Raw genomic sequence first — 26,816 nt, 5'->3', positions numbered from 1 at the left:
GCCAAACACCATAGTCAAAGTCGTAGCTCAAGCAGGCGCCAATGCATTTACACCAGACGGGGGAAATATAATAGATGACATGCACGTCATGATGCCATAAGCGGTCGCGCGGGATTCGAATCGGTACAGTGACTGCAGGAAAAAGCAATTCTCTTGCAGCGCCATGATGAGCGGAAACATAGAACCGTGCCGCGCCGATGGCAAATTATCCATTCGCAGCAATTGCCAGAAAAACGGCGTGTTAAGCGACGAGTTCTTATTGGCATTTTACTGCTGGGATGGTGATTCTTTCCTTCGGGAACGCGCCGGCCCCCCTTTTTGTATCGTGGCTATTGACTGATTGGGCGACACCACTCGAGTGCTAAAATATCGAAGTCTCGTGGACATTCTAGTCAGGCTGCCCCGGGTGGATACGCTGTTGAGTCACGCCGCAGGGAGAGAGCAGCCTACTCGAGCGGTGCTATCCTTCTAGAAGATCTCTCAAGTGGGCGGGCTGTGGCAGCGTTGCCGTGGTATCCGCATAAGAAGATCCAACTTGATCACCATCGTCGTGTCGTCCCAATTGACTAGGGAGAACGGGGTCCTGCTTTCTTGAAGGGCCTTGGTCGCTGGCTCATGCTTGAAAAGGAAAAACTTGGAATATGGGGGAGAGAAACACGAGATGCGTCGACTGAAGAAAAAGGATGAACTGCCAGGAAGTTTGTCAGGGTCGATATCGTTCGGGTCCATCCCAGTTCACCGTTAGATGATGGGGCTCAGGGATCGGGGACCATGTTGAAGCAACATCGGTGCATGAGACGAAGATAAATAAAATAAACTCCAGGGTCTTTTCTTACGATGAGGAGCGTTGTCGCCGTTACATCAGGGGCCTTTGGGCAGTAACCGAAGAGCAGAGAGCCCTGTAAAGTGCCGCCTCATCGGACCTTTCAGACTGCAGGTGGTTGCAGTCAGCAGTGCAGAGCACGGAGCGAGCGTGGCAAGGGCGGCTGAGCTCAACTGTAAAATTTCGAACCCAGCACGGCCGCTGCCATTCGTGACTGCGACCGACCGTTTGCAGACAGCCTAGCGAGGACAGCAAGCCTCAGGACGACCAAGATTGCATCGTTCGTTAATTCACCAATGACATGTTGGTCCTCCATGGAGCATGAAGTACATACCTCAGTACGTGCGGTTGTTAGCGAGCCGCCGCATCCCGCCCTCAAAGATCTCCTAAGGTTAGGTCGTTAGGCTCATCAGGGGACAATGTGTCCTGTTAACGAAAGAGGCGATACTGAAAAACTTCCCGAGCCTTGGAGCCGAGGCCAGATTGGCTGGTGTCTATCGTGATCCGGTATTGTGCTAAAACCGAACGTTCGTTGGTGCCGTCCATATCCTGCCAGCATAACCTACAAACTGTCTGCGTCCAGACACGGACCTGTTGGAAATATCAATAGAATGGGGTGATAATGCCTGGCTGGCCCCGTGGTAGCAGGTAGCGCAGCAAATCCAAGGTATTTCCGGATCGCATGGCAGGCTAGTGGCTGACCCCTAGCGACCAGAATAGGTATGCAACATGGACGGTCAGCCATGCCCACAAGCAAGGCCGATGGAAGGACTTGAGGGGGAGTAGACTGTCGACTTCTTCGTCCTCGAAACGAAAGGAATGCGGTGAACAACAGCACCAGACCGACGACGACGAGAGAAGCCCATCTGCATGAGGCTAGGCTTTCTCCGAATGCAGGGTGAATAGGTAGGAGGCTCGATGACATCGACATGAACCCAGATCTGTAACCCCCCAATTTAGACGGGATGCATCGGAGTAGGTATGTAGATAGATACATGCCATCCTCCCCTGGGTACATGCAATTACACAGGTGTGGTTAGTGGATGGGGAAAGGATTAGCCCGTAGCGACGGGCCTGATCGCGAGTAACCCGAAACCAAAAGAGTAAGCGGGTAACGTAAGTAAGTACCTGGCAGAAGTCGGTAGTAGAGCATGAAGCTGTTCTTGTTTTCGCATCTTCTTGACAGGTAACCCTCGCCCCCGTCTCAATTACCATTTACTTGATGCGGATTTGGGATCTTGTTTTTCTTAGCTGCCCTGTAGCCAGTCCCCCTCTCGGCGTACAATGTAGGTACTTGATGCACGCATTGTCTTTCCATCCGCACACGACTCGGTTTCCGTCCTGACCAGAAAAAAAGTGGCCTCCCGTGTAACGTACAGCCTGTAGCACTGAATTCTTTTCCGGGGGCTGCCTGCCAAAGAAAGATCAGAAGCCTGGCTACGTCATTCGGAAACGAACCTGAACCACGAAACGACCACAACACACGCTGCACTGCAACTGCACACACACCCACCTACGCTCAACTACTACCGCACACTCTTCCATTCGCTTTTGACGTCGACGCAACCGACTATCTCACGCCGCCATCTTCCATACAACCAACCAACTAAGGTCTATTTTTCGAAGCCGCATACAATCTACTCAAAACCCTTCCTCGAATCTTGCCATTCGACATCACCGCCAAATACTGGCCATGATTACGGCGTAGACACCCGGCGGACTCCTTGAAAAACTCCTATCTTACTAATAGCGAATGCGGCATCCCTATCGCTGTCCTCGAAGTGCATGGGCGCGCTTCTACTTGAGGAATGCCAATGCCAACCTCTAACTTGACCGAACAGCCTAATAATGCGCTTGATGCCGGTCACGACAATACTGTAAATAGCGACGTCTCGCAAAAAAATGTGGAACTCGAGGCCGAGCCGTCGGCTACTCAGAGTTCGCATCTAGCAGCTGGGCATGATCTTCTCCAGGAACCCGTCATGTTAAGTCCGCGCAGGCAGTCATTCACGACGACAGACGGCTCCGAATGTACGGCGGATTCTGAAAGGGCGAGCGACGGCGCCGGTTTTCATTTGCGTGGCGGTGGGCCAAACGCAAGAGAAGGCCAGGAGACACCCGACTCGAGAGCCGACACAGATGATATGCTTGGCGGGAATAACTTGCTAGCAGACGGACTTCCGTCTCCGGATGAAGGGAAGAAGAAGAAAGGGAAGGAGGTCAGCATTGCGACTGGTTCTCCCGAAGTTATAGACTCCCGGTCTATCATTAACCAGTATCGAGAACGTCTTGCACGGGACTTGGAGCGGCGCGAGCTGCTGGCCCGGAGTCCCCATCTTGCCCACTTGGAGACGAAACGTCCCTCGCCAATACGTGAGATGTCAATTTCTCCGACCCCAGGATCTACTTCCAGCTCGGATCTGCCAACAGCATCCACCGAGTCGAATAAGACCGTTCGGGGCGGCACGACCCCTGCCTATACACCTGGGCTGGCAGCTCGAACGCCGTCTTATCCGTTTCCTAGGATGGCAACGCCTAACTATGTTCCGTCAGCACTGCATCGAGCCTTCAGTGGCCAGTCGAGCATACTCAATGCGGCAGGGGATCAGTTCGACAATTTTCCAATGCATGATCAAGTACGGTCTGACCCGTCAACGCCTGCTTCAGCTATGACCTTCCAACCATACGGTGCAACTCCGATCGTACAAGATAACTTCGACTTTCTGACGCCGAATCTGTATGATCTAGCTCTAATGCTTACAGCGGAGCCGGGCTTGGACGCTTGGTGGAGTGCTGTTGTCCAAATAATGAAAGAGCACTTCAAGGCCGAGAGGATGACGCTATCCATCCCAGCCGATTCAACAGACCTGGAGAATGTGCCTTGGGGTCAGAAGGCGACATACAACAATCTTGGAGAAGATGGGTATAGTATGGGATATATGGGCCGAGGCAGCAGCATGGTACCGAGCAGTAGGGATGACGTGTCTGAACTGGCCTCGATTGCCGACCTCCATTCACGAGCGGAGAGACAGGCGCGTCCGGGACTGTTGAGTCGCCATTCCTTCACCTCCTACGAAGATAAACGAGATACCCGTCAAGGCCAGCCTTCTGGAAGTGCAGGCCAGACGCCCCTCAGACCGACAGCATTGCCCCGCAGTAAAAGTTATTATCCTGCTCCTAAACGGGCTTCTCCGACTTCCCCTCGGCCACAACTTAACAAAGAGGCACTTGACGAGCATGATGCTGTTGAGGAGCAGCAACCATCTGGCATGCCGGTTTGGGAGGCACCTCTCGCGGTCCGCCCAGAGGTTAAGGGGCGCGTGTTGCCAGTACTGCAAGGGCTTGATCTGGAGGCTGATCCTCTGATTGATCATAACGGCATTCAAAGGGTAATTGAGAGAGGCAAAGTCATCGCTCTTACCCGCAGTTACCCGTACCTTGATCCTATCACGGAAGACTCAACACAAGAAAAGAGGGCACCTGTCGAAGAGAAGAAGAAGCCCAAAAAGCCAACAAGAGCTAGTTCTTCTAGCAAATTATCTTCTCTTCTTGGTAACGCCACTAACCCAAGGGTGGGAAGTCGAATTGGGAAACCGATGACACGAGAGAAGTCCAAGATTTCCAATGTCATGTCGGTCCTAGACATTGATGACGAGCCGCGACCACCAACACCGAAGTATGAAGAATACGAACAGACTCCTCCGTCTCCTTGGTCGCAGTCACCTGCTCCTTCGCCGGCCGTTCGTGCTGATCCCTCCGAAACCCCTTCTTCACAGATGCTACGGTGGATGAAGAATCTTTCAACCCTGGCCCGAGTCCCCATGACTACACAAACATCCAAGCCCCTGAAACAATAGGCGTTGATAACGCCTGGACCGTTCTTCATATCCCCCTCAAGCATATACTTCTCTCTAAGCCAGCCCAACAAACATTCAAACTAGATCCTGCCGCTCTAGAGCAAAAAGGGGGGCTTCGCAACCGCCACGATCCTAGTGCAGAAAGCAATACTTCTGCCGAACGACCTTCTTCGGCAGAGTCACGGAAGAAGGACCAACATAGTCCGATCGCGATCCTGTCAATCCTGACTCCAGTGATACCGTACCCGTCCAACCTTCGCTACTCCCTAGAACATCTTGCTCCTCACTTAGCCACGTCATTCTCCCTTAGTCGTCATTACTCGAATCTTGAAACCGAGCTTGCAGGTGTTCACCGCAAGCGACCTACCACTTCTGGATTTGGGGCTCTTGGACCAGATGGACGACCAATCGCAGATCCATTACTCTTTGCGCACATGCCGTGGCCACCTTTTGAGGATTCTTCCCAGCGATCGATTACGGGAAGTATGACAAGCCCTAGCGATTCAGGCCCATCTCGCAGTGCCGCTGGTTCTCCTGGTGGCACACCTAACTGGGACCCTACGTCTTTTGGTCTCGTTGTCGAGAGGCGCACCACTGGTACAAGCCCAGGGAACTACGTTGGAGACGGCTACTTTGCGTCTGCATCGAAATCAACTGCACCTGCAGAGAATGTATCTGCTCAGAGTGGTCGATCTAATAGAAGCCCCATGGAGCTTTCTCTAGCAGCACTGGGTCGTTCAAGTAGCTGGAGAAGTTTGAAACCAGATGCGCTTTCCACAGAGAGTGACGCCGGCGGCCAGAGTGTTAGTCGTGCCGAAGAAACGTTGCAGAGCGTGCGAAAGAAGAAAGCTGCGTCATCGAACGATACGGCAAGGCAGGATTCACGTGGAGTCCAGAAAGACACCGATGAGTTGGTCAAGCAGATCGCGGCGCAGAGTCTGTCGGATCAAACTGGACACAAACACACGAGGCTGCATTCATATGGGGCTGAGTTCTCCTCCACTTTCCAGTCCCTGCCCTCAGGGGCTATGGTTCAAACCCCTTCGGTGGCAACACCATCGCTACAACGCCAAAACACCATCACAACTGCACAAGTCAGCATGCTTCCCCCAACCGACAGACTGAAGGGGCTTATGCTGGACTCTCTGCCTGCACATGTATTCGTTGCCATGCCTGATAATGGAGAAATCATGTGGGTGAACAGCAAATATCTCACATATCGTGGGCAAACCATCGCGGACCTCGTTATGGACCCATGGGGTAGTCTTCATCCCGAAGATCGCGATATGTATTTGCAGCAGTGGACCACCGCTCTACGGACCGGGGATCCGTTTGCCCATACTGTCCGGATCCGTCGGTTCGACGGCGTTTACCGATGGCACCAAGCTCGTGCCGTTGCTTCAAAAGACAAGAGGGGCACGATTATCCAGTATATCGGCTCTTATATGGATATCCACGACCAGAAGATCGCGGAACTAAGAGCCGCTCGTCAGGAGGAAGTCGAAGCCTCAGAGGCTAAGCATCGGCTGTTAGCCAACCTGATACCTCAGATTATTTTCACCGCTACCGAGGAGGATGGTATCACGTTTGCCAATCAGCAGTGGCTGTCTTATACCGGCCAAGGTTTCGACGACGCCATGGGAGTCGGTTTTATGGACTATGTCCACCCGGACGACTTGGCCAAGTGTAGGATACCAACCGAGAAGTTCTCGTCTACACCTACCAAACAGGGTAGACCCGGAACTTTGTCTCGTAACACGAGCTCAAGCAGCAGTTCCACGCACGATTTACCTGCAGGTCGACTCGGGGAGCTCGCAAAGAAGCAGGGCATCGTGAAGGTGGCCACTGATAGTACTGATCGGCTTTCTTACACCGCCGAGTTGCGGTTAAGGTCCAAATCAGGGGAATACCGGTGGCATCTTATCAGGTGCGTGGAGATTGATACCATCGACTTCGGCACTGGTGAGAGTTCATATTTCGGATCGGCAACCGATATCAACGATCATAAGCTTCTTGAAGAGAAGCTGAAGGAGGCGATGGAGTCCAAGAGCCGATTCCTTAGCAACATGTCACATGAGATACGCACACCCCTGATCGGTATCTCTGGGATGGTCAGTTTCTTACAAGATACGGTGCTCAACGAAGAGCAAAGGGACTATACCAATACGATCCAGACGAGCGCAAACAGTCTGCTCATGATTATCAACGATATCCTCGATCTCTCCAAGGTGGACGCGGGTATGATGAAGCTTAACTTTGAGTGGTTCCACACGCGGTCACTGATTGAAGATGTTAATGAACTGGTCTCTACAATGGCAATCGCAAAGAGACTGGAACTGAATTATGTGGTCGAGGAGGACGTCCCATTCTGGGTCAAGGGCGACAAGGTCCGCATCCGCCAGGTGCTCCTCAACGTCATCGGCAATGCAATAAAATTCACCGCTCAAGGGGAGGTCTTCAGTCGCTGCAAGGTCCTTGTTGACCGCGAACCAGACTTGGGCGACGCGGAGATCGTGCTCGAGTTCTCCATCATCGACACGGGTCGTGGATTTACCAAGGAGGAAGCGGAGCTCATCTTCAAGCCCTTCAGCCAAATCGATGGCAGCAGCACTCGTCAACACGGTGGCAGCGGGCTTGGCCTTGTCATTTCCAGGCAGCTCGTTGAACTTCATGGGGGCAAGATGCATGGCACCGCCGAACCTGGTAAAGGTTCCACCTTCACGTTCTCGGCGCGGTTTGGTCTGCCTACCGACACAGATCATCCAGATGTCGTCGTTACACCGCCAACAGAGACGGCAGCGCCGCCATCCGAAGATAGTAGCACGCGGACGGTGCGGCCACTGGTGCTTGACAAAGTAGCAGCCGATTCTCAGGCAACTTCTAGTCCTGGTTCCGAGGTCGCTGTGAGGTCTCCCACACTTGGCTCATCGGCGAGTTCGGACCCTTCGGTCAAATCGGTGCCCTCTCAGGCAACTGCCAGGTCATCGGTATCATCGGTTAACGTGGGCTTAACTCACTTTAGTGAGGCTGCCAAAGCCAGCGGGCAAGACCTGTCGCAGATGAAATTGGAGATGCCTTCGGGGCGGTTGTCACCAAGCGGTTCACCAACGCCTGGCATTACCAACCTTGGTGGCCCTATAGACCAGTTCCGCCCCCGATGTATTCCATCCTCATTGTCTGTCCACAAACCTACAGCCGAGAAGCAACGGCTAAACACATTGAGATGACGCTTCCCAAGGACATCCCTCATCAAATTACAGCATTGGCTACTGTTCAAGAGGCGCAAAGATTGATCAGCGGCGAAGAGGCGGTCATCTTCACACATATTGTCCTCAACCTTGGCTCTCCAGAGGAAATCATCGCCTTCATCGGCAAGATAATGGCGACTGCGGCCGACACGACATCTATCTTGGTTTTAACCGATTCGATGCAGCGCCAGACGGTGCTGAAGCTCATTTCCGACTCTGGCCACCAGAAACTTGTGGCGGATCACAAGGTCTCGTTCGTATATAAACCCGTCAAGCCCTCTCGGTTCGCTGCAGTGTTCGATCCCGCGAAATCGCGAGATCTCAGCATTGACAGAAACCGGTCAAGCGCCCTCCAAATGGTCGAAACGCAGAAACAGAATCTCCTCGACGTTGAAAAGCGCATTGGCAACAAGGGGTACAAAGTCCTTCTTGTCGAGGATAACCCTGTGAACCAAAAGGTGCTCGTCCGGTATCTGAAGAAGGTTGGCATCGTGGCAGAGATAGCTGCCGACGGTGTCGAGTGTACGGAAGCCGTTTTCTCCCACCCTCCCGGCTTCTACTCACTTATTCTGGTAAGTAAACCAAATTGCATTGCCTGCCTGCCTTGGAGCCCGGCCTTTTACTAACGGTTCAACTACAGTGTGATCTACACATGCCGCGGAAAGATGGCTATCAAGCCTGCCGCGAGATCCGCGTGTGGGGAAAGGGAAGGGAAACACGCCAAACTCCCCATCATCGCTTTATCGGCAAACGTCATGTCGGACGTCCAGGAGAAATGTGTGGCGGCCGGCTTTAGCGACTACATCACAAAACCTGTCGACTTCGCCGACTTGAGCACTGCCATGTCGAAATATTTTTAAACCCCTGATACCCTCTTCTTCGATTCCTTTTTCTCCCTTCTTTCTTTTCGGTTTATTACTTTCACTCCTGCTTCCACTGCATCAAACCAAACAAAGCCGAGCATTGCTGCATCTTCATGGCGTTTTCTGTCAAAATATGCCTCCAAAAATGAGAGGCTTCTGCCTTTACACGCGAGGCATTGGTCTTATTATAGAGACTCGGCCGGATTTTGATGCGAATTGTCCACAAAGGAGTCGGGGGCGATTTCATGGTCATAGATGGCGTGCCTGTATGTATAATTCTACAACGGATTCTTCTTGGAAAGGGGGGTCTTTAGACACAGGACATTTGGGAGGTCCTTCCAGGGGCTAAAGGGCTAGGCTAGGACAGGTATATTGGTTGGTCTTCTGGAAGGGTAACCCGCCTGTGGATTTGTTATTTCACGATTGGGAAATCATAGGCATTGCGTCTACTTGGGGGCGACGGGTTACTCGGTCACACATGGATTTGCATATATTTGTGGCTGGCAGGGAGCCCGAGCATTGTTTTCGCTGATAATGGCTGTGCTGTGTCGTTGGTCTGCCACGTGAATTTCAGATGGGGGGATGGATGCATGGATGCATGGCGCACAGTCAGTTCAATGGAGAGCGACGGTTCTGTGTTGTCATCTGGCTCGTGTGATTCGTAATTGACATGAATACCATATATACCATGCCTTTTGCGAAGGGGGCCGGTTCTAATTATATCATTCTTCTTCTAAAACTTCATGATGTGCCCAGACTTGATGGTATTGTGTGAGGCCCTTCCCCAATCCTGCATCTCGATTCCATCGAAATTTGCATCAAATTGAATTCCTTGCTGTGAATGAGGCCACTATTCTTGATGGCTCATGTATCCGTACAGTTGTGTTAATCATGCTGGACTTTGCGAGACCTTCCCTGGGCCTGCATGTCGATTCCATCGACATAAATTCCTCCAGCACTGTCAATACGGCGCCTGTTCTCTAACGGGCGGCCGTCCAAAGATGAAAATGTTTATCCGTACAGTTGTGTCCCGCTTGGTGGACCAGATGGGTGAGACCTTCCCCTGGCCCTGATCTCGATCCAACCAACATGAATTCCTTGCTGCGAAGGATGCCTCTGTCCCTTGTCGGAGAGGCCTGTCCAAAAAATAATAACATGTATATCCATCCATACAACTGTTGTGTGTACAGCTTGAATGGCTTGCTGTAAATGAGGCATCCGGTCTCTGGGGGGCCTGTCCAAAGAAAGAAAGTGTAGAAAGAGCAATGTATACATACAACTATGTTGTGTACAGCCTGAACTCCTTGCCAAACAGCCAGAATAAAGAGAATATAAAAAAGTAGAGAAGTCGTGAATCATTTCATAGTACACAGCGCTCCTTGCGCTTCGAAATCAAGTGTATAGTCGTACATTGTAATCCAACAGATTAGAATTATTGAGTTGTGAGTGGGTGTGGGTGTGGTGTCCAAGAAGGCAAGGCGAGAATGATGAGCGTCGCGTGTGTAAGTGTCGTTACCGTACCGCACTGTCTATGTGACTTTGGTAATTCCTGCCGCTGGCGAACCGGGGGGTGTCAGTGAGGCGTAGTTCGGTTCTGGGGTATGAACCCAGGCAGATAACAACGACGCCAGCGGAGAGAACTAGATACCAGATGGTATAGATAGCCATGAGCCGTCGGAGGTGGAGCCCTTTCGTTGAAAGTCGAGACATGAGACGGCGGCGGTACTTCGTAGCATGACATAGTCGCTTATCCAACGCTCTTGCTTTGTTCTGGACAAGGTGGTGATGATGATGCTCGCTGGTGTTTCTCCCTTGTGCGAGCTCTGGGAGTCAAGCCCAAGAAGATGCGATCGTACCAGCAGGTCGAGGAAGATGAGAGGCTGCGCTGATTGCCAGGGATATGAACCCCGTTGAGAATCGAGGCCGCAGATAGAGAGAACAGCAGTTCTTCGTATCTTTCCGTAACTGCATATAACTCCGTAGCGTTGGGGGCGTGATAGCAGCATCTGACGACTGCCTACTGTGCGAGCGCTCGCGTACAATCGTGCAACAGAAACCGACCCTCACGCATATTCGAGACAGCGAGTCCCGACGGGATCATGCTCGTGTGGTAAATCGGTGACGTGAACACCGTTGCCAAATGGACGATCATCCTCTCTGGTGTCTATTCACAATACTATCCTGGTCCAGCTAAAAACAATAAACGCTTGTAAAACTGCTGGGCATGAACCAGCATAAGCGGACCAGGAATAGACTTGAGTAAATGGTATGGGAATCGAAACCACCAAGAAGAGACAATCCAGAGATGATGTGCGGCCAATAGCAATTAGTGATTTCACGTCGTTAATTCCTTACACGAGTTTGGTCTCGTGGGCACACAGGTGAATCGAATGCATGAGTGCTGGGATCCAACAGCCGTAGAAGAGGGCTGATCTGAGCCAGACTAATCGTGTCGATGTGAGAGTCGTGCTCACATAAAAACCGTCGCTTTCTAAGGGAACGTCTTGTTCCAGAGGTTGCTTGCCGTGCATGTCGGGTTCAGCTGTCATCGTTGGGATTTGCTCATCACACCATCTTATTCCAATTGGGATAAGAGCTGAGACGTAAATAGGAGTGTTGGGATCGAACCAACATAGGGTGAGCAAACTTGACTAGATCATTGTGACGAGGTGTGGGAATCGAACCCAGCACCAAGAAGAGGCGAAGCCGGATGGTACCGAGTCAGCGGCTGGGTCAAACTGAGATGACTGTGCGGTACGTGATCAAATATTGGTATGAGCCAATGAGGGAGAGGTAAGGTCAGGCAACGGCGATTGATATGGGAATGAGCCCATAGAGAAGAGGCAAAGTCGGTAGACTCAATAGCCGGTGTCTGTTCATCGAGCGAGCCTGTTCTAGCTGGGCGGTGTATGCGAGTGTTGGGGTCGAACCAACATTGAAGAGAAACAGGCCAAATCGCTCAACGGCCAGAGCAGCATGTTAGTTGGCACAGCGTGACCCTGACAGTCTCATATTCCGAGCGTATGATGGTGTAAGTAGCCCAGTCGTGATGGTGTGCGTGGTAAACGACTGGTGAAAGAGGGGAAATGAACCCCAAAGATCTTACGAGACTATAGATCGTAGAGATAGTTATCGTCGAGCTCCTGTTCCGAAAAGCGATTCATTGCCTGTGCTTTCGGAATCGGAGTCGTCATCGGACCAATCGGGAACGAAGGATCTGCCATTCGCCCCCTGAGGGATGCGACGGCTGAATGACTGGCCCAGGTTGGTAGCGGAGGAAGCCGCGACATTCTGGAGAGGGGCAGAGGAGAACGAGTTTGAGGCCTGACCGCGAGCAGAAGACGAAGGTAAAGAAGACGGCGAGTCTTCTTGGCTGACGGACGAGGAGAAAACTTCGGGAAGGTAGTATCGACCATTTTCACCCTGAGCAGGCTGATTGCCCCTGTGACGCTGTTGGCGGCCAGCAGATGTCGATTCTTCTGCGTCCATCAGGGCGTTCATACGATGCCTCAGTTGCTGCTGTCGCTCCTGTGAAAGCCAACGCGGAGAGGGCGAACGTCTACTGCGATGGCGAGATGGGATACCTTGCGGGCGCCGGTGGGGGTTCGTCTGACGTCTAGAAGCGGAAGAGGAAGGGGCAACGGCAGGGCGATCTGGCTGGTTCTGTTGCGCTGGTGCTTGTTGCTGATGTCCCTGCTGTAGCTGCTGTTGTTGTCGCTCTTGATGGAGCAGCTCCTCGTTGGCAATTCGGACAAGCCGGGCTCGAACGTATGTTCGAGCTCTGTTCCACGTGGTAGTAATGCCGGAATGAACGACACGGTACCCGGCTTGGAAGATGCGACGGAGAAAGCCAGGTCGACGCTGCAGCTGCTGCATCTGGTGAAGAGCCGAGGCCCTCGCCCGCCGGTGGGCAAGGTCGTCGATGGCGCAGCGGGGGCTGCCTGCGCGGCTGTTGGTGTTGCCGCTGGCGCGGGAGATGGGAGACGAGCCCTGGGACAGGCGCTGGGGATGACGTCGTTGCTCTCTGGCCAGGTTCTGGAGGAATTCGTCGCGGTTCGACTCGACAAGATCCGAGGCCGACAGAATGAGCTCCTGACTCGGACCAGGGCTCGAGTTGGGGGTGGTGGTGGTGGCAGCGTCACCAGCGGGTTCCGGCTGGGCAGGTCCGGCAGGTCCGGCAGGTCCGGCAGGTCCGGCAGGCCCGGCTGCGACGGGCTCGGCGGCGGCCTCCTCGGCGAGCTTCTTCGGATAACCCGCAAGGAGACGACCCAGCTTGGTCCGAGCCTGCGGGAGAGATTTGAAGAGGGTGCCCCCCCCGGTCGTTTCGGTAGGGGTAGTCCGAGAGCCGACCCTGTCGGAGTTTCACCTTGGGCTTCAGTTGGAAAAGCTGCAGCTTATGGGGTTGCTTGGCAGCAGCGGCGGCGGCGGCAATGGCGGCAATGGCGGCATTGGCGGCGTAGGTGGCGGCCGGGCTCGAGGTAGCAGGGACCGCTTGTTGTTGTTGAGGGCTTCCGTCCCCCTCGACGCAGACTCTCTTGCCGCGACGGGCGGCGGCCAGGGCGGCGGCGTGCTCGGGGTTCTCGTCCTTCTCGTCGTCTCCCTCGTCGTCAACGTCTCGACGCCGCTTCTCCCGGCCGCCCGTAGGAGTCGAGGGAGACTCGACATCGGCGGGATCGGCTCGTCCCAGCCCGGAGCCCAGAGGGCGGAATCCGGAGTGCTGGGAGCGACGGGAGTGCTAGGGGCGACAGGAGGGCTGGGGGCGACGGGAGAGCTGGGGGCGACGGGAGAGTTGGGGGTGGCGGGAGTGCTGGTGGTGGTAGTGGTGGTGGTGGCGGCGGCGGTGGTGATGGAGAAGTTGGCGTCGTTCTCCTCAGCTACGTGTTATTAGTTTGCATTCGCTAGAGAGGTGAGTTCAAATTCCTGCGGATGTCAAACTTACATTAAGTTGGCCGAGCTGGCGCTGGCCTCTACTGTAGCGGCCGCCCCTGGCGAGGCAGTGCTATAGACCTTTCCAGATCTAGTGGTCCGCATTGTTGCTGATCTTGTCGAGGAAGAATGAGAAGAAGAAGGTGGTGGTGATGAGGTTGGAGTTGGGATCTGCCGAGTAGCAGGAGATCGGTGAGATGGGATAAAGAAAATAGTCGAAATCGAACCGTTTTCAAGCGTAGTTGACACAGAAAATCGTAAGAGTTGACAAATTTCTTTAGCGAAATGCTTGTGAACGTGGTCGATCGAAGATTCAGACTTGCTCGAGGAAGTTGAGAATGGCTTTGTGTTCTTTGTTGTGAAAGGCAGCAAGTTGGTTGTTTTCAATTGAGCAACCTGCCAGAATTATTCGCTGATTAGGGAAAGGCAGCTTAGCAACAGTTCAGTCCAGGTGCGTGTACAAAGTACCTGTTAAAAAAGAGAATGCACTCACCTCTATTTACATGTCGATCACGTATCGGTTACCAGGCCAGGTAGATTATTTAGAACCAGTGTGCTGTTAAAATCAAACTCCCACGATGGCAGAACCACTGGTTGGTAGTACCTGCTTTACCCCCTATCTTGCACACTAAGCCGGCGTGTTTAGCCCTCCATCTTCTCTCCCAATACACTAACGTTGCTTCGACCTCGCTAGTAGTTGGTGTAGATAGTGACGTCTTCATGTATGACTGACCTACTGCAAATCTATAGAGCCTGGACCATTGCTGGTATCTTCTTTCTCCCATCAGCTAGAGAACATTAGTTTCAACACCCCTATCCCGTTTGCGTGAGGGTGGGCTGCAAAGATTTCAGTGAAGGGGGAGACAGAATCCTGTCTGGCAGCAGCAGCAGTAGTGACGCACGACCCTCTGAAGACAGTGATGGACCTCGGAGTCTCTTAGACATATCTCGGTCACGTAACATACAATGCAAAGGATATTGGCTGCCCGCTTCTGTACCGATCACTTCTGAATATCTAGGCAGCGAACACTTTGACAGACATAGCCGCTTATGCCTCAACACTGGCAGGCAGTTGCTGCAAGAGAAAGTGCACATCAAGCTGTATACAGAGGGCTATCCGGAAAGCGATGCCTGTCGAATGAAATGTCTGGTGCTATGAAGTCCCATGTCAGCTCTGAGTGTATTCCAATTGCCCATTCTCATAAAACAGGGGTACATGCTTAGAAAAACAAATAGGATGGCATGGTTACAATATATATCAACTGATGAAAATCGCCGGCGGGAATACAAAGATTGGGGCCCTATACTGGAGTAAATGGTGTCCCTCTATCCTCTGTTCTGGTCTAATAACCGGAGAGTGAGCCAGGATAGGGGAAAACAAAGTCAACAGATCTCAGCAGCTCTTCTAGTCCCAAACTTTATCCCAGCATTCAGACCAAACATAGCTTGGGGAAAATACCGATAAACCACACGTACATAAATAGACCATGAACATACTGTATTGGGTATATCCTACGTAAATAACAAGAGGCCTACCCTAGGTATCTACCTGTGCGCTGCGTGCACACACAGTTTCGTGGTGAATAGCAACATCATCAGCGCACTCATGTAGCCTCGTTTGTCTCATCTTCGTATCTCGTTCGTTGCCCGGCCGTTCCCAGAGTTCGAGGTTGTATACACCGTTATAGTACACTGCCTCGGAAACTCTTGTCTTCCCCTCTCCGCCTTTTCCAGGTCCTCATCCTTTTCTCGCTGATCGGCAGCGTCATCGTCCTTCTCTCGCTCGTCGCCGCCATCCTCACTGCCGTGGTCGGAAGAGGTTGCTGGCGTTGGCGCATCACCGAGCCTATTGGCGTGACGACCGGTACCGTTGGAAGTTTTCTCGGCCTTGCTTATGCCATTAGTGCCGTTGAGTGTTTCTTTACCCTCCTTGACCCGCGCAGCTCGGTCGGCTAGCCGCTTTCGAGCATCATCCTCGCTCATCTCGGCATCGCTGTTAGCGCCCGAGTGTGTGCCACCGAAGTCGCGACCAAGGTGAAGCAAGTTAATAGGTTTGTTGGAGATGGTCTTGTTGGTAGGAGACTTGAGGGCGTAGCGCAAGCGGTCCTCCACCGTGATGAAAGATGGTGTGCCATCGGGTGAGGATACTATGTCTTCACGAGCCCTGGTCACGTCGATAGAGGGTGCTATCAGCCCACGAGGATCGTCCGAGTCATCGTCCGAATTATTAGGACGTCTAATCGAGTTGGTTCGCCGACTCGCAATCGTGCTGCGAAGGCCGTTGATGCCATTCGAGCTGGCAGGCGTTGCACTGGTTTGGGCAGCGCTCTTTTCATCAACAAGGCGTAACTCTGCTAGATCTCGCCGGATCTTGAAATGTTGGCCATGGCTACAGCCTTCTGGGCAGCCACCCCATCGACGCTGAACGGCTGGGGACGAAGCTTGAACCTCTGCGGCCTTGATGACATCCTTGGCAGACATGGGGCCGTCCTCCCTGACAGACTCGCGCTCCGCGTCTTCCTTGGCTTTCAGTGCCGCCCTTTCCCTACGTAACTCGGACCAGGTCCGCAATTTGTTCTCTAGTATGTATTTGCCCGAGTCCTTTTGCTTCTTCATGACCAGGAACTCGCAGTGGTTCACGTTACGCAGGTCCTCAAAGTATTCGACGCTAAAGTGATACCACTTCATCAGGAAAACACGGCTCATCAGGCCGTGCGTGACGAGGACGCAGACACTCGGGAAGTCTTCGTCACCAAACTGGCGCCACAGCGACTCGTTAAAACCCGAAACACGGTCGTAGGCATCGGCGGCGCTCTCGCCGTTGGGGATGCGGTAGAAGAAGTGGCCATAGTCGGCGCGCTCTTGCCACATGCGCTCCATCTCGGCGCTGCACGGCTGGAAGTTGCCAAAATCCTGCTCGCGCAGCCTCGGTTCCTCGTAGACTTTGATAGAGTTGCGCTTGAATGGCGAGGGGTCCGGGTCGTCAGCGGTCAGCGTCGTTAGGATGCCTTCGGTCGTCTCGCGCGTACGTCGGTAGGGCGAGGTAAAGAACTGCACAGTATCGTCGGCGCGAAGTAGTGACCGTAGCCGGCGGCCGGCTTCGTGTGCTTGCGTCCATCCTTCGGTTGTAAGCTTCACGCGGTGGTCGGGGATGCTTTGGTGTATCTCTCTGTTTTCTATATACAAGTTCGGTTAGATCTATGCGGGCGCGATGGGCATATACTTCAAAGGTCTGGCAGTACTTACTATTGCCCTCGGACTGGGCGTGTCGAATCAGGATGATGAGGCGTGGTCGTCCCATATTGTGGCCTCACCTTGGTGTACGTGATGTCTCAGAGTTGTGTGGACGGGTGTCGGGCTGGTCGCGTGGGGGGGGGACCCTTGTATAGAAGAAGGGTGCACAGTAACACCTGATGACGAGACAAGAAAGAGCTTTCAATAACGGGCTCGACTGCTCGCTGTCACTCCGAGTTAAGTTTCTCAAGTTAGAATAGAAACAAAACGGAAGCTTCTGAATCACAGGTGATATTGGTTTTTGATATTGGGTCTTGGAGGCCGCAGGCCACGGTATGGATAGAAATAGCAACTAGTCGAATCTATGTTTGGCCTCGAAAGTCTTGGGAGCAAATGCAAAAGACTGGCAGCAGTGACAGCTGTCTTCAGAGTTTGCGTGTTTCTGTTTCTGCTGTTTCGGAAGAGGGAAACGGAAAGACAGACTTCCAGCTTCTTGGGCAAACGCTGAGGGTTTCATATGCCAGACTCTCGGTCCCCCTTCTCGCGCCGTCTCCCCCAAGTGCCCCCTCCCCTCAATTTGCCCCTTGTAACGCCCCCACCCTCAGCACCTTATCGACCTATTTTCTGGAGGGGTAGGCCGTTTGATCATTGGCTTATCTGCGGCGTTGACGGCTATCAGGGCGTTTAGCGGCCCATCTGTCCGGCAGAGCCCAGCACGTTAGGCGCTGAAGGGCACTAACCCCCCCCCCCTGCCGGCCGCATCTGATGAACCAGGTGTTCACGTTACAAATCCCGTCTGCCCGTCCTGCAGCAAGGGAACCAACCAGCATAGGGAGGGGACCAAAAAGTTAGGTGAGGCTGACGATCCAACAGCGTACAGCGTGGGGTTCCCCAATTGCGAGCCTAGAGCCCGTCAGCCTCTCAGCCTTATCGTACCATTTTCGCATGTTGACAAATTCGCATGAGTTCACATGAGATCATATCATTAGATTGATCCCTTACTCCATCACTTGGCGGTTACATTGAACATCTTACTTTGGGACCAAATCACACGTATCAGAGATAAGCGCGCGGCTTTTTTCCCGGCGTGGTCACTGCTGCTGCACCCAACAAGCATCAAACCAAATCCATCCCATCCATCCACCAACACCGTGGCCAGCCAACAACCCGGTTAAACACAAGCACAAAAACAACGGCCCGATAAACCACCGCCCGCCATGTCCGGCGAAGGCCCCGAATCCATCCCGACCTCGGCGGACCCGCGCTCGAAGCGCCCAACCAAAAAACGCGCCCTGACGCCCGTGTCGGAGCAGGCCGCGACCCTAGACGCGCTCTTCGCGCGGCCCGAGCAGGAGATCCGGCTCCCTTCGGATAGGCCGTCGCGCGGCGGCCTCGCGCCCCCGCCCGAGATCGTGACCAACGTGCAAGGATCCTCAGCCGGCGCGGGCTCCGGCGAGTTCCACGTCTACAAGGCGAGCCGACGGCGCGAGTACGAGCGCCTGCGCCTGATGGACGAGGAGGTCCGGCTCGAGAAGGCGACCGAGGAGTTCGAGAGGAACCGCGAGGAGCTCGAGCACCGCGATGAGGAGAAGACGCGCCGCAACCGCGAGAAGCGTGAGAAGATGAAGGCCCGCAAGGCCAAGGTCAAGGACAAGGTCCAGGGAGGAGGCGCAGCAAAGACCTCGGCGGGGACGACGACTAATGGCGGCGTGAACAAGGGACCGCACATCGTTGTCAATAAGGGAGACGATGAAGGCGATACCGATGTCAAAGATGCGCCGGCTAGCGCAACCCAGGAGCCGCAGGGCATTGTTATTGAGGAGGATTAAGCGACTGTACGGATTGCGGAAAGAAGAGATACCCCATGGGCAGACGAGAGAGCTCATTTTGTATGATAAAAGAACACTGGAAAGCATAGGAGCCATTACCGTCTATCGGCACAGGCCGGAAGATATCAAGGTAAAGTAGATTTTACGTGAAGTCTTGGAATGCATCAGGATTGGCTGCAGAGCCGTCATTTCATCTATCTCATCAGAGCTTTGTCAGAACCAGGTATTGGTACAAAGGTATATGTAGTGACTCGTTTTATGACCAGCCTTCAACGCCTCTAAGTTGTCTATTCATCTCCTCCACCCATGCCGGCGCCAGCTTGTTGCGCCTTCTTGGCACTGCAGATGTCGTCCACCCTCAACAAGAGACAGGCAGCCTGTGTGAATACGTTAGCTTGAATCAACATGAATAAGGAATTCTGTAGTGGGACGTATCCTCAATAGCGGTCTTGATGCTCTGCAGTTTAATAGCTTCGGGCTCCCAGATACCGTACTCCGTCATGTCGGCAAGGGTACCGGCCTCGCCATTGATACCCCAAGTGATGTTGCCCTCGGCATGCTTCGCCCGCAGCTCAGTGAGCACCCTGACGGGGCTGGCACCGGAGTTCTGGATCAGAGTACGGGGAATGACCTCGAGAGCGTCTGCTACAGCCTTATACGGCCACTGCTGCACACCCTCGATACCCTTCGCCAGCTGGTTCAACCGGACTGAGACGGCCATTTCGGTAGCACCACCACCCGGTGACAATCTCGGCTGGAACATGACGTTACGGGCTACTCCCATGGCGTCCTGCAGGTTTCGCTCGATTTCGTTGAGGATGTCTTTGGAGGGTCCACGCAGCAGAATTGTGCAGGCCTTGGGCGATTTGCACTTGGTCAGGAATGTGAAGTACTCGTCGCCAATCTTCTCGATCTCAAAGAGACCGCACTGGGTTCCGACATCAGACTCTTGGAGGTCCTCAGCACGGTTGACGATAGTTGCGCCGGTTGCACGGGCTATTCTGTTGTTGTCCGTCTTTCGCACTCTTCGGATCGCTGTGACGTTGGCCTTCATGAAGTAATGTTGTGCCAGATCAGACACGCCCTTCTCCGTAATGACGATATCCGGGTTCACGGCCAAAATGGATTCACACATGGCCTTGATCTGCTCCTCCTCGATCTGCAGAATCCGGTTCCAGTCCTCTTCCTTACTCACTTCGATCTGGGTTTGCGACTCGCCCTTCTTGTACTCCAGCGGACAATCGAGCAACACGATTCTGGGGTTCTCGATCTTGCGGCGCATATTAGGATGTGTGATATCTTTGTTGAGCATGACTCCATCCAGAACACAGCTGTCCTCGATCTCGCCACCCGGTACCTTCTCTACACGTGCGTACCGCTTGATGTCGACTTCGCGCTTGCCATTGGTCTCCCACGTAACCGTCCGCACAGCAGTCAAGGCTAGCTTGCACATGAGTTCAGTCCATCTTGACACAAACTTGGTACCAATGGAGGTCGAGATCAGGTTGTTCATGGCCTCGTCGTCATTGATATCAACAGGGAGGGAGATCTCGTCAATAATCTCCAGGGCGTCCTTCAGGGCCCGCTTGAATGCCGAGATGATCACAACGGGGTGGATGTTGCGCTCCAGCTGGGGGAGAGACTGAGCAAGGATCTCGCCAGCTATAGCATCATCAGCATGGGTTGTCAAGTTTTGAAGATATGGTTTCCCTACCCAGCACGATAACCGTTGTTGTACCGTCACCGACCTCCTCGTCTTGTGTTCGGCTGAGCTCGATCATGCTCTTTGCGGCGGGTGGGACACTTCGATCTCTCGTAGAATAGCATGGCCGTCGTTTGTCAGCACAATACCACCCATGGGATCTAACAACATCTTGAGCATGGCTTTCGGGCCCAGACACGATCGGATGATATCTGCGACTCTGCGGGGGTCTGTCAGTCGGGTCGAATCGAGTTTTGCGTGAGAACAGTAACGTACGTCTTGGCAGCAGCGATATTAGACATCTGAGCCTTGCGGCCAGTCTGCCTCTCACCACTCTGGGTGTCTAACGAGTTCGCCGTCAGTACTACCTTCTTATGCAAACCTCCAATCTCCAACACATATCAGATCAGGGTCCTAGCTTATGGAGGGGCTCACTCATGACAACAACCGGGGCCTGCATCTTGGGCGACGCTTTTTGACGGGTTCTGGGGGATTCTTTGGCGGTTCAGCAGTCCTGGATTTCCGATAGAAGCTCGAAAATACCAAATGAGGGGCTGGACGGTCGATGTTCGCTGAAATTACTATCCTCCTGGCGGCCTTCTGTTGACTTCCACAAAAACTTTTGGGAGAGCTATCACCAAGCTGGAAAATCAGTTTTACCGCCTGTTTTTCTGCCTGGTACTCCGTACCTTGCCTCGTTGTGTGCAGGTGGTCTGGATGCATGTACCTTTTCGGGTCTGTGCGTTGGCATCTCGTTGGTGGGGGCGGGGAAGCTCAGTTTTCTATGTAATGTATATAAATAAACCCGTTTTCTCTCTGGACATATGGAAATTTGGAAATTAATTGAGGGCAGACATGTAATTCCAAAGTGACGAATAATAGTAAAACATCAAGGTCATTTCGACTATGTCTTCGCAATAGACGCAAATACAATACGCTCATCCCATCAAGTCAAGTCGAAGCAGAAACCGATACCCCTCCATCGTTTTCGCAGCTCCCATTTAGGACACCACATGCCTACTCTACCTGTATTATGATATGGAAGTCAACTTGTCTAGGCATTTGGACTGGCAATTCATGTATCGGAGTTCTCTGCATCTCCAAAAGCCGTCTCGTAGATTTGTAAGAGGTGGTTGTCCGCCGATCGCCGCATCGGATCACACCCGACACCGGCCCGGCTAAGAGCGGCTGGATCCGGCTCCGATAACCAGCCGGTGGCGTCGGTATGCCTGCTTCAGCAGCCCCTCAATATATATCACTAAGAGATAAGGGTCGGGCGAGTCCATCAGAGGACCGTCGCTATTATATCTTTAATTTCACATCAATTTGAATACTTACCCAGCTCTTCCACTTTGAATCTTGGGAGCGCTACTTTGACTTGGTGATTTACAGTCAGTTTTTTTGTTCCAGGCAGCAACTATGGCCCCGTCAGCGATCTCGGAGCTCGCCCCAACCGTACTTCAGACCAAGAAGACAGACGATGGAAAGGGGCATGCGACAGCTACTATTGAGAAAGAGCAAACGCCTCTCGAAGCCATATCCCATGGCGCGGTAATGCCAGGTACACTCATTCTTTCACTCTTGCCCCCCGGCTTCAAGTCCTAGGACTGTTTGTAGGCAGTACCCAAGGGGTGAAAAGACTACTATGTTCTCAGATCACCAATCAGACTTAAAATAGACTAGTAATTGAGTTGATGATCTGTAACTAGGTATCCCGACCTTTCCCTCCTACACGAAGCACCGCAAGCACATCCTAGTCCACATGGCGGCGACCTTCCGCTACTTCGCGCGCCATGGCTTCAACGAGGGCATGAGCGGGCACATCTCGGTAAGCAACGTTTGGCCCAGTTCCATTCCTTTCCCAGTGTGTCTCGGGACGTTTGAGGATGCGCTTCATTTCAGAGTTGCAAACGTTCCTCCCTCATGGAACATGTCATCTAATTTCCCTGAATGAGCCAACACTAACACCGAGATTCGCGGAAAGGTGCGGGACCCAGAGCACCCTGGGTGCATGTGGATGAACCCCTTGGGCGTGCACTTCGGCCTGCTGACGGCCGGCCACATGATCTGCCTGGAGATCGAGACGGGGAAGATCGTGGGCGGCGGCAAGCCGGCCCAGGCGCTGACGGCCAACGCGGCGGGCTACCTGATCCACTCGGCGATACACAAGCGGCGCCCCGGGGACATCCACGCCATCTGCCACGCGCACACGGACGCGGGGCGGGCGTGGTCGGTGTTCGCGCGCCCGCTGGACATGCTGAGCCAGGACATCTGCAACTTCCACGACGCGCACGCCGTCTACGCCAGCTACGGCGGCATCGTCTTCGCGTCCGAGGAGGGGAGCGCATCGCCGACGCCCTCGGCGACCGCAGCAAGGGCGCCATCCTCATGAACCACGGCCTGCTGACCGTCGGCGCCACCGTCGACGAGGCCGGCTTCCTGTTCGGCCTCCTCGACCGGGGCTGCCGCCACCAGCTGCAGGTCGAGGCTGCCGCCGCCAACGGCCTGAAGAAGAACATCATCAGCGACGAGGAGGCCGCGTACAACTTCAAGATGGCCAGCGAGGCGAACGCGCTCTACCGGGAAGCTCAGCCGGACCTCGAGTACGAGTTCGCCATGGCGGGCGGGGAAGAGGTTCTCGCCAAAGGGTTCGACGCTTTGCAGTTCACGTCATAAGAGGGAATGGCGGTCGAAACCGGAATGTCCAGCTCCACCAGCCGCTCAGTTTGATGCAAGTGTTATACGTTTGCCAAACACGCATGGGACTGTTTGGCCCTGTTTGCAGCGTACTGTGCAGAGTTGCATAAGCACCTGTCTTGCTGGATGGGTATGGACAAACCAATACTACAGCTTTCACGTAGCGTACAAATTGTTTTCACCCATTTGCCCATTCCCCGAACGTATCCCGTATCTGCTACCGTAAAGCCCGGCGGTCAGGCCCCTTCGGGCTGGAGAGAACATTCGACCGCCATTCTTCTCGTGGACCCTTCACGAATACTATTACCTAGTTACTACGCGTCGCCCTCCTTCGAAAATAGGGCCAACTCGGGAACGGGCCGCCCTACGTTCCCTCCACAAGACGGTGTCTGTCTATCGAACATGCAAGCTCGTCGTCTCCTTACGGCCCTACGAGAACACCGGGGTGTGTAAATTTGAACTTGAGGCTCCATCGTGCTCCATTTCGGGGGAGTTTCTGTAGTACGTGTGTGGTCCTCCCAAGTACTGTAGCCAAGAATCCCTAAGCCGTGCATACTGTACATGCTACTGTATATCGTACGTGGTGAAACAGCCGCCCAATGGCGTTTACTAACGAGGATCAGACAAAGAGTGGTCATTCTCTTTAATTAAGTATTCGGTTTCGGTGAGCCAGATCTCACCCGATATAGCACCCATCACACACAGCACAGTATATCTGTATCTACCTTCTCTTTGTGGTGCGTCAGTGTCCGAAAAGTGCTTAAGCCCGAATCAAGTCTCATCATGTCTGGGTTCCTTGGCGGCGCCCCGGCTACAGAAAACGGAAAGAACGAACTACTGAGTACACGTACTGACACATTCTGAAAGCCACTGGTTGATTCTATTTTCATCCAAGGGAATCTATAATCTGCCCGAAACATAAGCACGTAGTACCACGTGGACCAAGCTCTGAACACAACGGTGAAAATTTTTCAGATCTCTTTCTTTGCAGTACGATACTTGTTCTCGTCAAAGACACCATAAGGAATTCCCGTGTGTAATAAGATCGATCCATCGCATCGATCCTCGTACCTGCGTTTCTGAACTTGCACACAGTGTGGACCTCGGATCCTGATCCGGACGGGCATTTCCATCAAGATTGTTGGCTCCTCCCAGCCCCAGCCAGGAGAGAGCCAGGAGCCAGGCATGGCAACAAGCAGTTCGCGGTGTGGGATCTAGGAATGCAGCCCTGTGTACTCCGTAGTAGGATATGACAGCAAAGAAAGAGAGAGAAACAATGGAGTTTTCCAGGGACGGATGGCTTCCCTATTCGCCTATTCGATATGAATTGAAATTTTCCCATCTTTGCTGAAACGGCCTGTTGAGTCACTACGGTGGGACCCTCCCTATACAGCACTAATATACTCAGGAGCCGGTCACCGGCGACGATGACTGAACATACTATAGGGATCGATCTGGTATGCGATGCACTATAGGACAGGAAATGACAGACCAAAAGAATTTTCTTCTCCAAAACTTCAACTTCGCTGTTGGATACTTTTAGTCACACCACAGCTGACACTGGGCATCTAGCCTGACCATGCACGAACGAAAGTTGGAAGAAACCATACTTTCTGGCCCGTTTCCGCAAGGGTAGGTGGTTGAGGACGCCTCAGCTTATTGACTTCTACACTCTACCCCCTGAAAGTTTGTTAAATTCATACCCTTGTGTAAGAGCCCTTGTACAGGTATTTCATGCGTCTGCAATACCTCTATCGTGCTGAAACGTATAACAACTGTCCAGTCCTTTACGGTGGTATTTCTCGCTGTTTTTTATGTTTTACATGGGCCGTCGATGTACTCTCTATTAAAATATGGCCTATCGATACTTCATCTGAAGTCCGAAACGGTATCCATCAATTAACAAACTTTCAGGGGGTAACGTGTATAGGTTGAGCTGTGGTGCGAGGTGGACACGCAAGGCATCAATGCGTTGTAACTGGCGAGCTTCTGGAATTCCAGTAGTCTGCTCGGGAACGATGAATCTGCTTTCAACTTTGGTACGGGCCAGCCTTCCGCCTGATTACCGGCTCCGCATCAGCCTCATACTCCAGTTGATAATCCAGTTGATACTCCAGTTATCTATCATGCGTTCCTATAGTCCATGGCGGTGGACATCTCTTCACCCTGGGTCACTAGGTAGCAGCTACTGTAGGTACCGTTAGGCTGCTTGTTCCTGCGCACCATGCCAATTTGTGCCTTGCGTCCTGTCCTGTCCTGGAAATAGCACCATGCAGTGACGCCTCACCTTTCGGTAGTCGGCGCCGGACTGAGACCAACAGTGACTTCCTTTGGACTCCGTAATTGGTAATGTTCTAGATCAAGTAATACCGTAAGATCTCGGTGGCACCTGCCTGTCCCCTACAATGGTGACGACTAGGCAGTTGCACGACATGGAATTAAGATTCGACAGATCGCTGGCACATACAGAGCATGTAGAGGGGCCAGGATATCTCATCATCATCGTCGTCCTTGGAAAGCCTCAGGTACGCTTCCGTGGCGCTGTTGTACTAGCGAGTTGTCTTGAATGGAGCCCCACTGAAGTCGCACGGGTAAGGGTAAGAAGCAAGAAAAGCTTTGCAGCTGGGCAGACGACGTCCACGAAGGTCTGGAACGGTGTGGAAAGGTGAGGCATGCGAGCAGAGAAAGGAACAAGCGAGGGAAAAGGCGCCAAGGCGTTGTCGGCCATCACCAATGTTTCGTATGGCGCTGAGACAGTGTAGAAAAAAGCCTGCAGCGTGGTGAGAGAATGCTCTCGTGGGAATGCATCACCAGCTCGCCCGGGTGGGTTCTGGACGTCCCTGTGTGGAATTCCGTGGCTGACACGTTGGAAGCGTCGTAAAGATGGACGCAAGCCACTCTTTAGGGCGTGTTTCTTTTTTGTTGCAGCTTTTTGCACAGTGCACAGTGTCCAGAGAAGAGGCTTGGGTGTTGCACAGAGTGTGTCGTGCCACTATGAGACCCGTGGCGCTCCAGCAGGCATTGGTGCGGTACATCCGCGGAAACCGGCGTGGAAACGGCACTCTGGAATGGCTTGACTGACAGTGACGATGAAGGGGTGGCGCCGGCGCCGACCGCAGTCAAAGCCAATTCTTGCGCCAACGGGAGAATTGGTTGCATTGCATTTGCTTGCCACCTCGTCCACGCCAGCACGGGCATGTCGTATCGGAAAACATGCGAGGCAGGGCAGTACATAACCTATTGCTTTTGCTTGCTCCTGTTGCTGTCGCTTGAAACTGTCGTAACGGGAAATCTTCACCCCTTTGCCTTCTCACTAATGGATTCAGCAAAATTTAATACCTTGATGGGAATAGAAGAAGAAAAACCGTACGATGTTTTGTTTGTATGGATCCGGTAGATGTCATTAGTAAGTACTGTAGCTTGGGAGGTGGAAGGTGTTTGCTGCTGGACGATCCTCCATCGAGATCCAACAGCGCTGTAACTGTACAAATCCAGCAAAGCCCAACAGCGGGAGCGGGACTGATCGCGAAACCGACAGGGCAGCCCCGGCAATCAGGGGTCTAGCAAAAATTATCCGACTTCTATTATTGACGAACCCGGTCAATAAAGAGCCTTATGCACCTTATGTAATGAACGC

At 53.1% G+C, this 26,816-nt stretch overlaps 7 protein-coding genes across 7 annotated transcripts; 3 read left to right on the top strand and 4 right to left on the bottom strand.

The window, feature by feature from the left end:
• Positions 1–2,631: 2,631 nt before the first annotated feature.
• Positions 2,632–8,788, top strand: PG994_001901 (hsp90-like protein; the record flags this gene model as incomplete). The annotated part of the gene is made up of 4 exons (XM_066853310.1): positions 2,632–4,563; positions 4,740–7,825; positions 7,876–8,500; positions 8,594–8,788. 4 exons carry the CDS (start codon positions 2,632–2,634, stop codon positions 8,786–8,788), a joined length of 5,838 nt encoding a protein of 1,945 aa, XP_066721451.1.
• Positions 8,789–10,431: 1,643 nt separating this feature from the next.
• On the bottom strand, positions 10,432–10,797 carry PG994_001900 (uncharacterized protein; the record flags this gene model as incomplete). The annotated part of the gene is made up of 1 exon (XM_066853309.1): positions 10,432–10,797. The coding sequence occupies one exon, from the start codon at positions 10,795–10,797 to the stop codon at positions 10,432–10,434; it is 366 nt and encodes a 121-aa protein (XP_066721450.1).
• Positions 10,798–11,920: 1,123 nt separating this feature from the next.
• On the bottom strand, positions 11,921–13,822 carry PG994_001899 (uncharacterized protein; the record flags this gene model as incomplete). The annotated part of the gene is made up of 3 exons (XM_066853308.1): positions 11,921–13,075; positions 13,158–13,526; positions 13,763–13,822. The coding sequence occupies 3 exons, from the start codon at positions 13,820–13,822 to the stop codon at positions 11,921–11,923; spliced, it is 1,584 nt and encodes a 527-aa protein (XP_066721449.1).
• A 1,518-nt stretch (positions 13,823–15,340) lies between these two features.
• On the bottom strand, positions 15,341–17,018 carry PG994_001898 (Bcd.t1.c1; the record flags this gene model as incomplete). The annotated part of the gene is made up of 2 exons (XM_066853307.1): positions 15,341–16,893; positions 16,964–17,018. 2 exons carry the CDS (start codon positions 17,016–17,018, stop codon positions 15,341–15,343), a joined length of 1,608 nt encoding a protein of 535 aa, XP_066721448.1.
• A 1,150-nt stretch (positions 17,019–18,168) lies between these two features.
• Positions 18,169–18,780, top strand: PG994_001897 (uncharacterized protein; the record flags this gene model as incomplete). The annotated part of the gene is made up of 1 exon (XM_066853306.1): positions 18,169–18,780. The coding sequence occupies one exon, from the start codon at positions 18,169–18,171 to the stop codon at positions 18,778–18,780; it is 612 nt and encodes a 203-aa protein (XP_066721447.1).
• Positions 18,781–19,067: 287 nt separating this feature from the next.
• On the bottom strand, positions 19,068–20,942 carry PG994_001896 (T-complex protein 1 subunit gamma; the record flags this gene model as incomplete). The annotated part of the gene is made up of 6 exons (XM_066853305.1): positions 19,068–19,137; positions 19,212–20,442; positions 20,495–20,564; positions 20,627–20,702; positions 20,759–20,825; positions 20,918–20,942. 6 exons carry the CDS (start codon positions 20,940–20,942, stop codon positions 19,068–19,070), a joined length of 1,539 nt encoding a protein of 512 aa, XP_066721446.1.
• A 1,302-nt stretch (positions 20,943–22,244) lies between these two features.
• PG994_001895 (class 2 aldolase adducin domain containing protein) lies at positions 22,245–23,158 on the top strand (the record flags this gene model as incomplete). The annotated part of the gene is made up of 3 exons (XM_066853304.1): positions 22,245–22,310; positions 22,455–22,715; positions 22,790–23,158. The coding sequence occupies 3 exons, from the start codon at positions 22,245–22,247 to the stop codon at positions 23,156–23,158; spliced, it is 696 nt and encodes a 231-aa protein (XP_066721445.1).
• Between the last annotated feature and the right edge of the window lie 3,658 nt (positions 23,159–26,816).

Source organism: Apiospora phragmitis, assembly GCF_038363925.1.
Source record: "Apiospora phragmitis strain CBS 135458 chromosome Unknown utg000002l:1.0-5516284.0:1.0-5523493.0, whole genome shotgun sequence".
Taxonomy (NCBI): Eukaryota; Fungi; Ascomycota; class Sordariomycetes; order Amphisphaeriales; family Apiosporaceae; genus Apiospora; species Apiospora phragmitis.
Note: the sequence above shows the minus strand (reverse complement) of the source record. Positions and strands in the feature narration are given on the sequence as shown.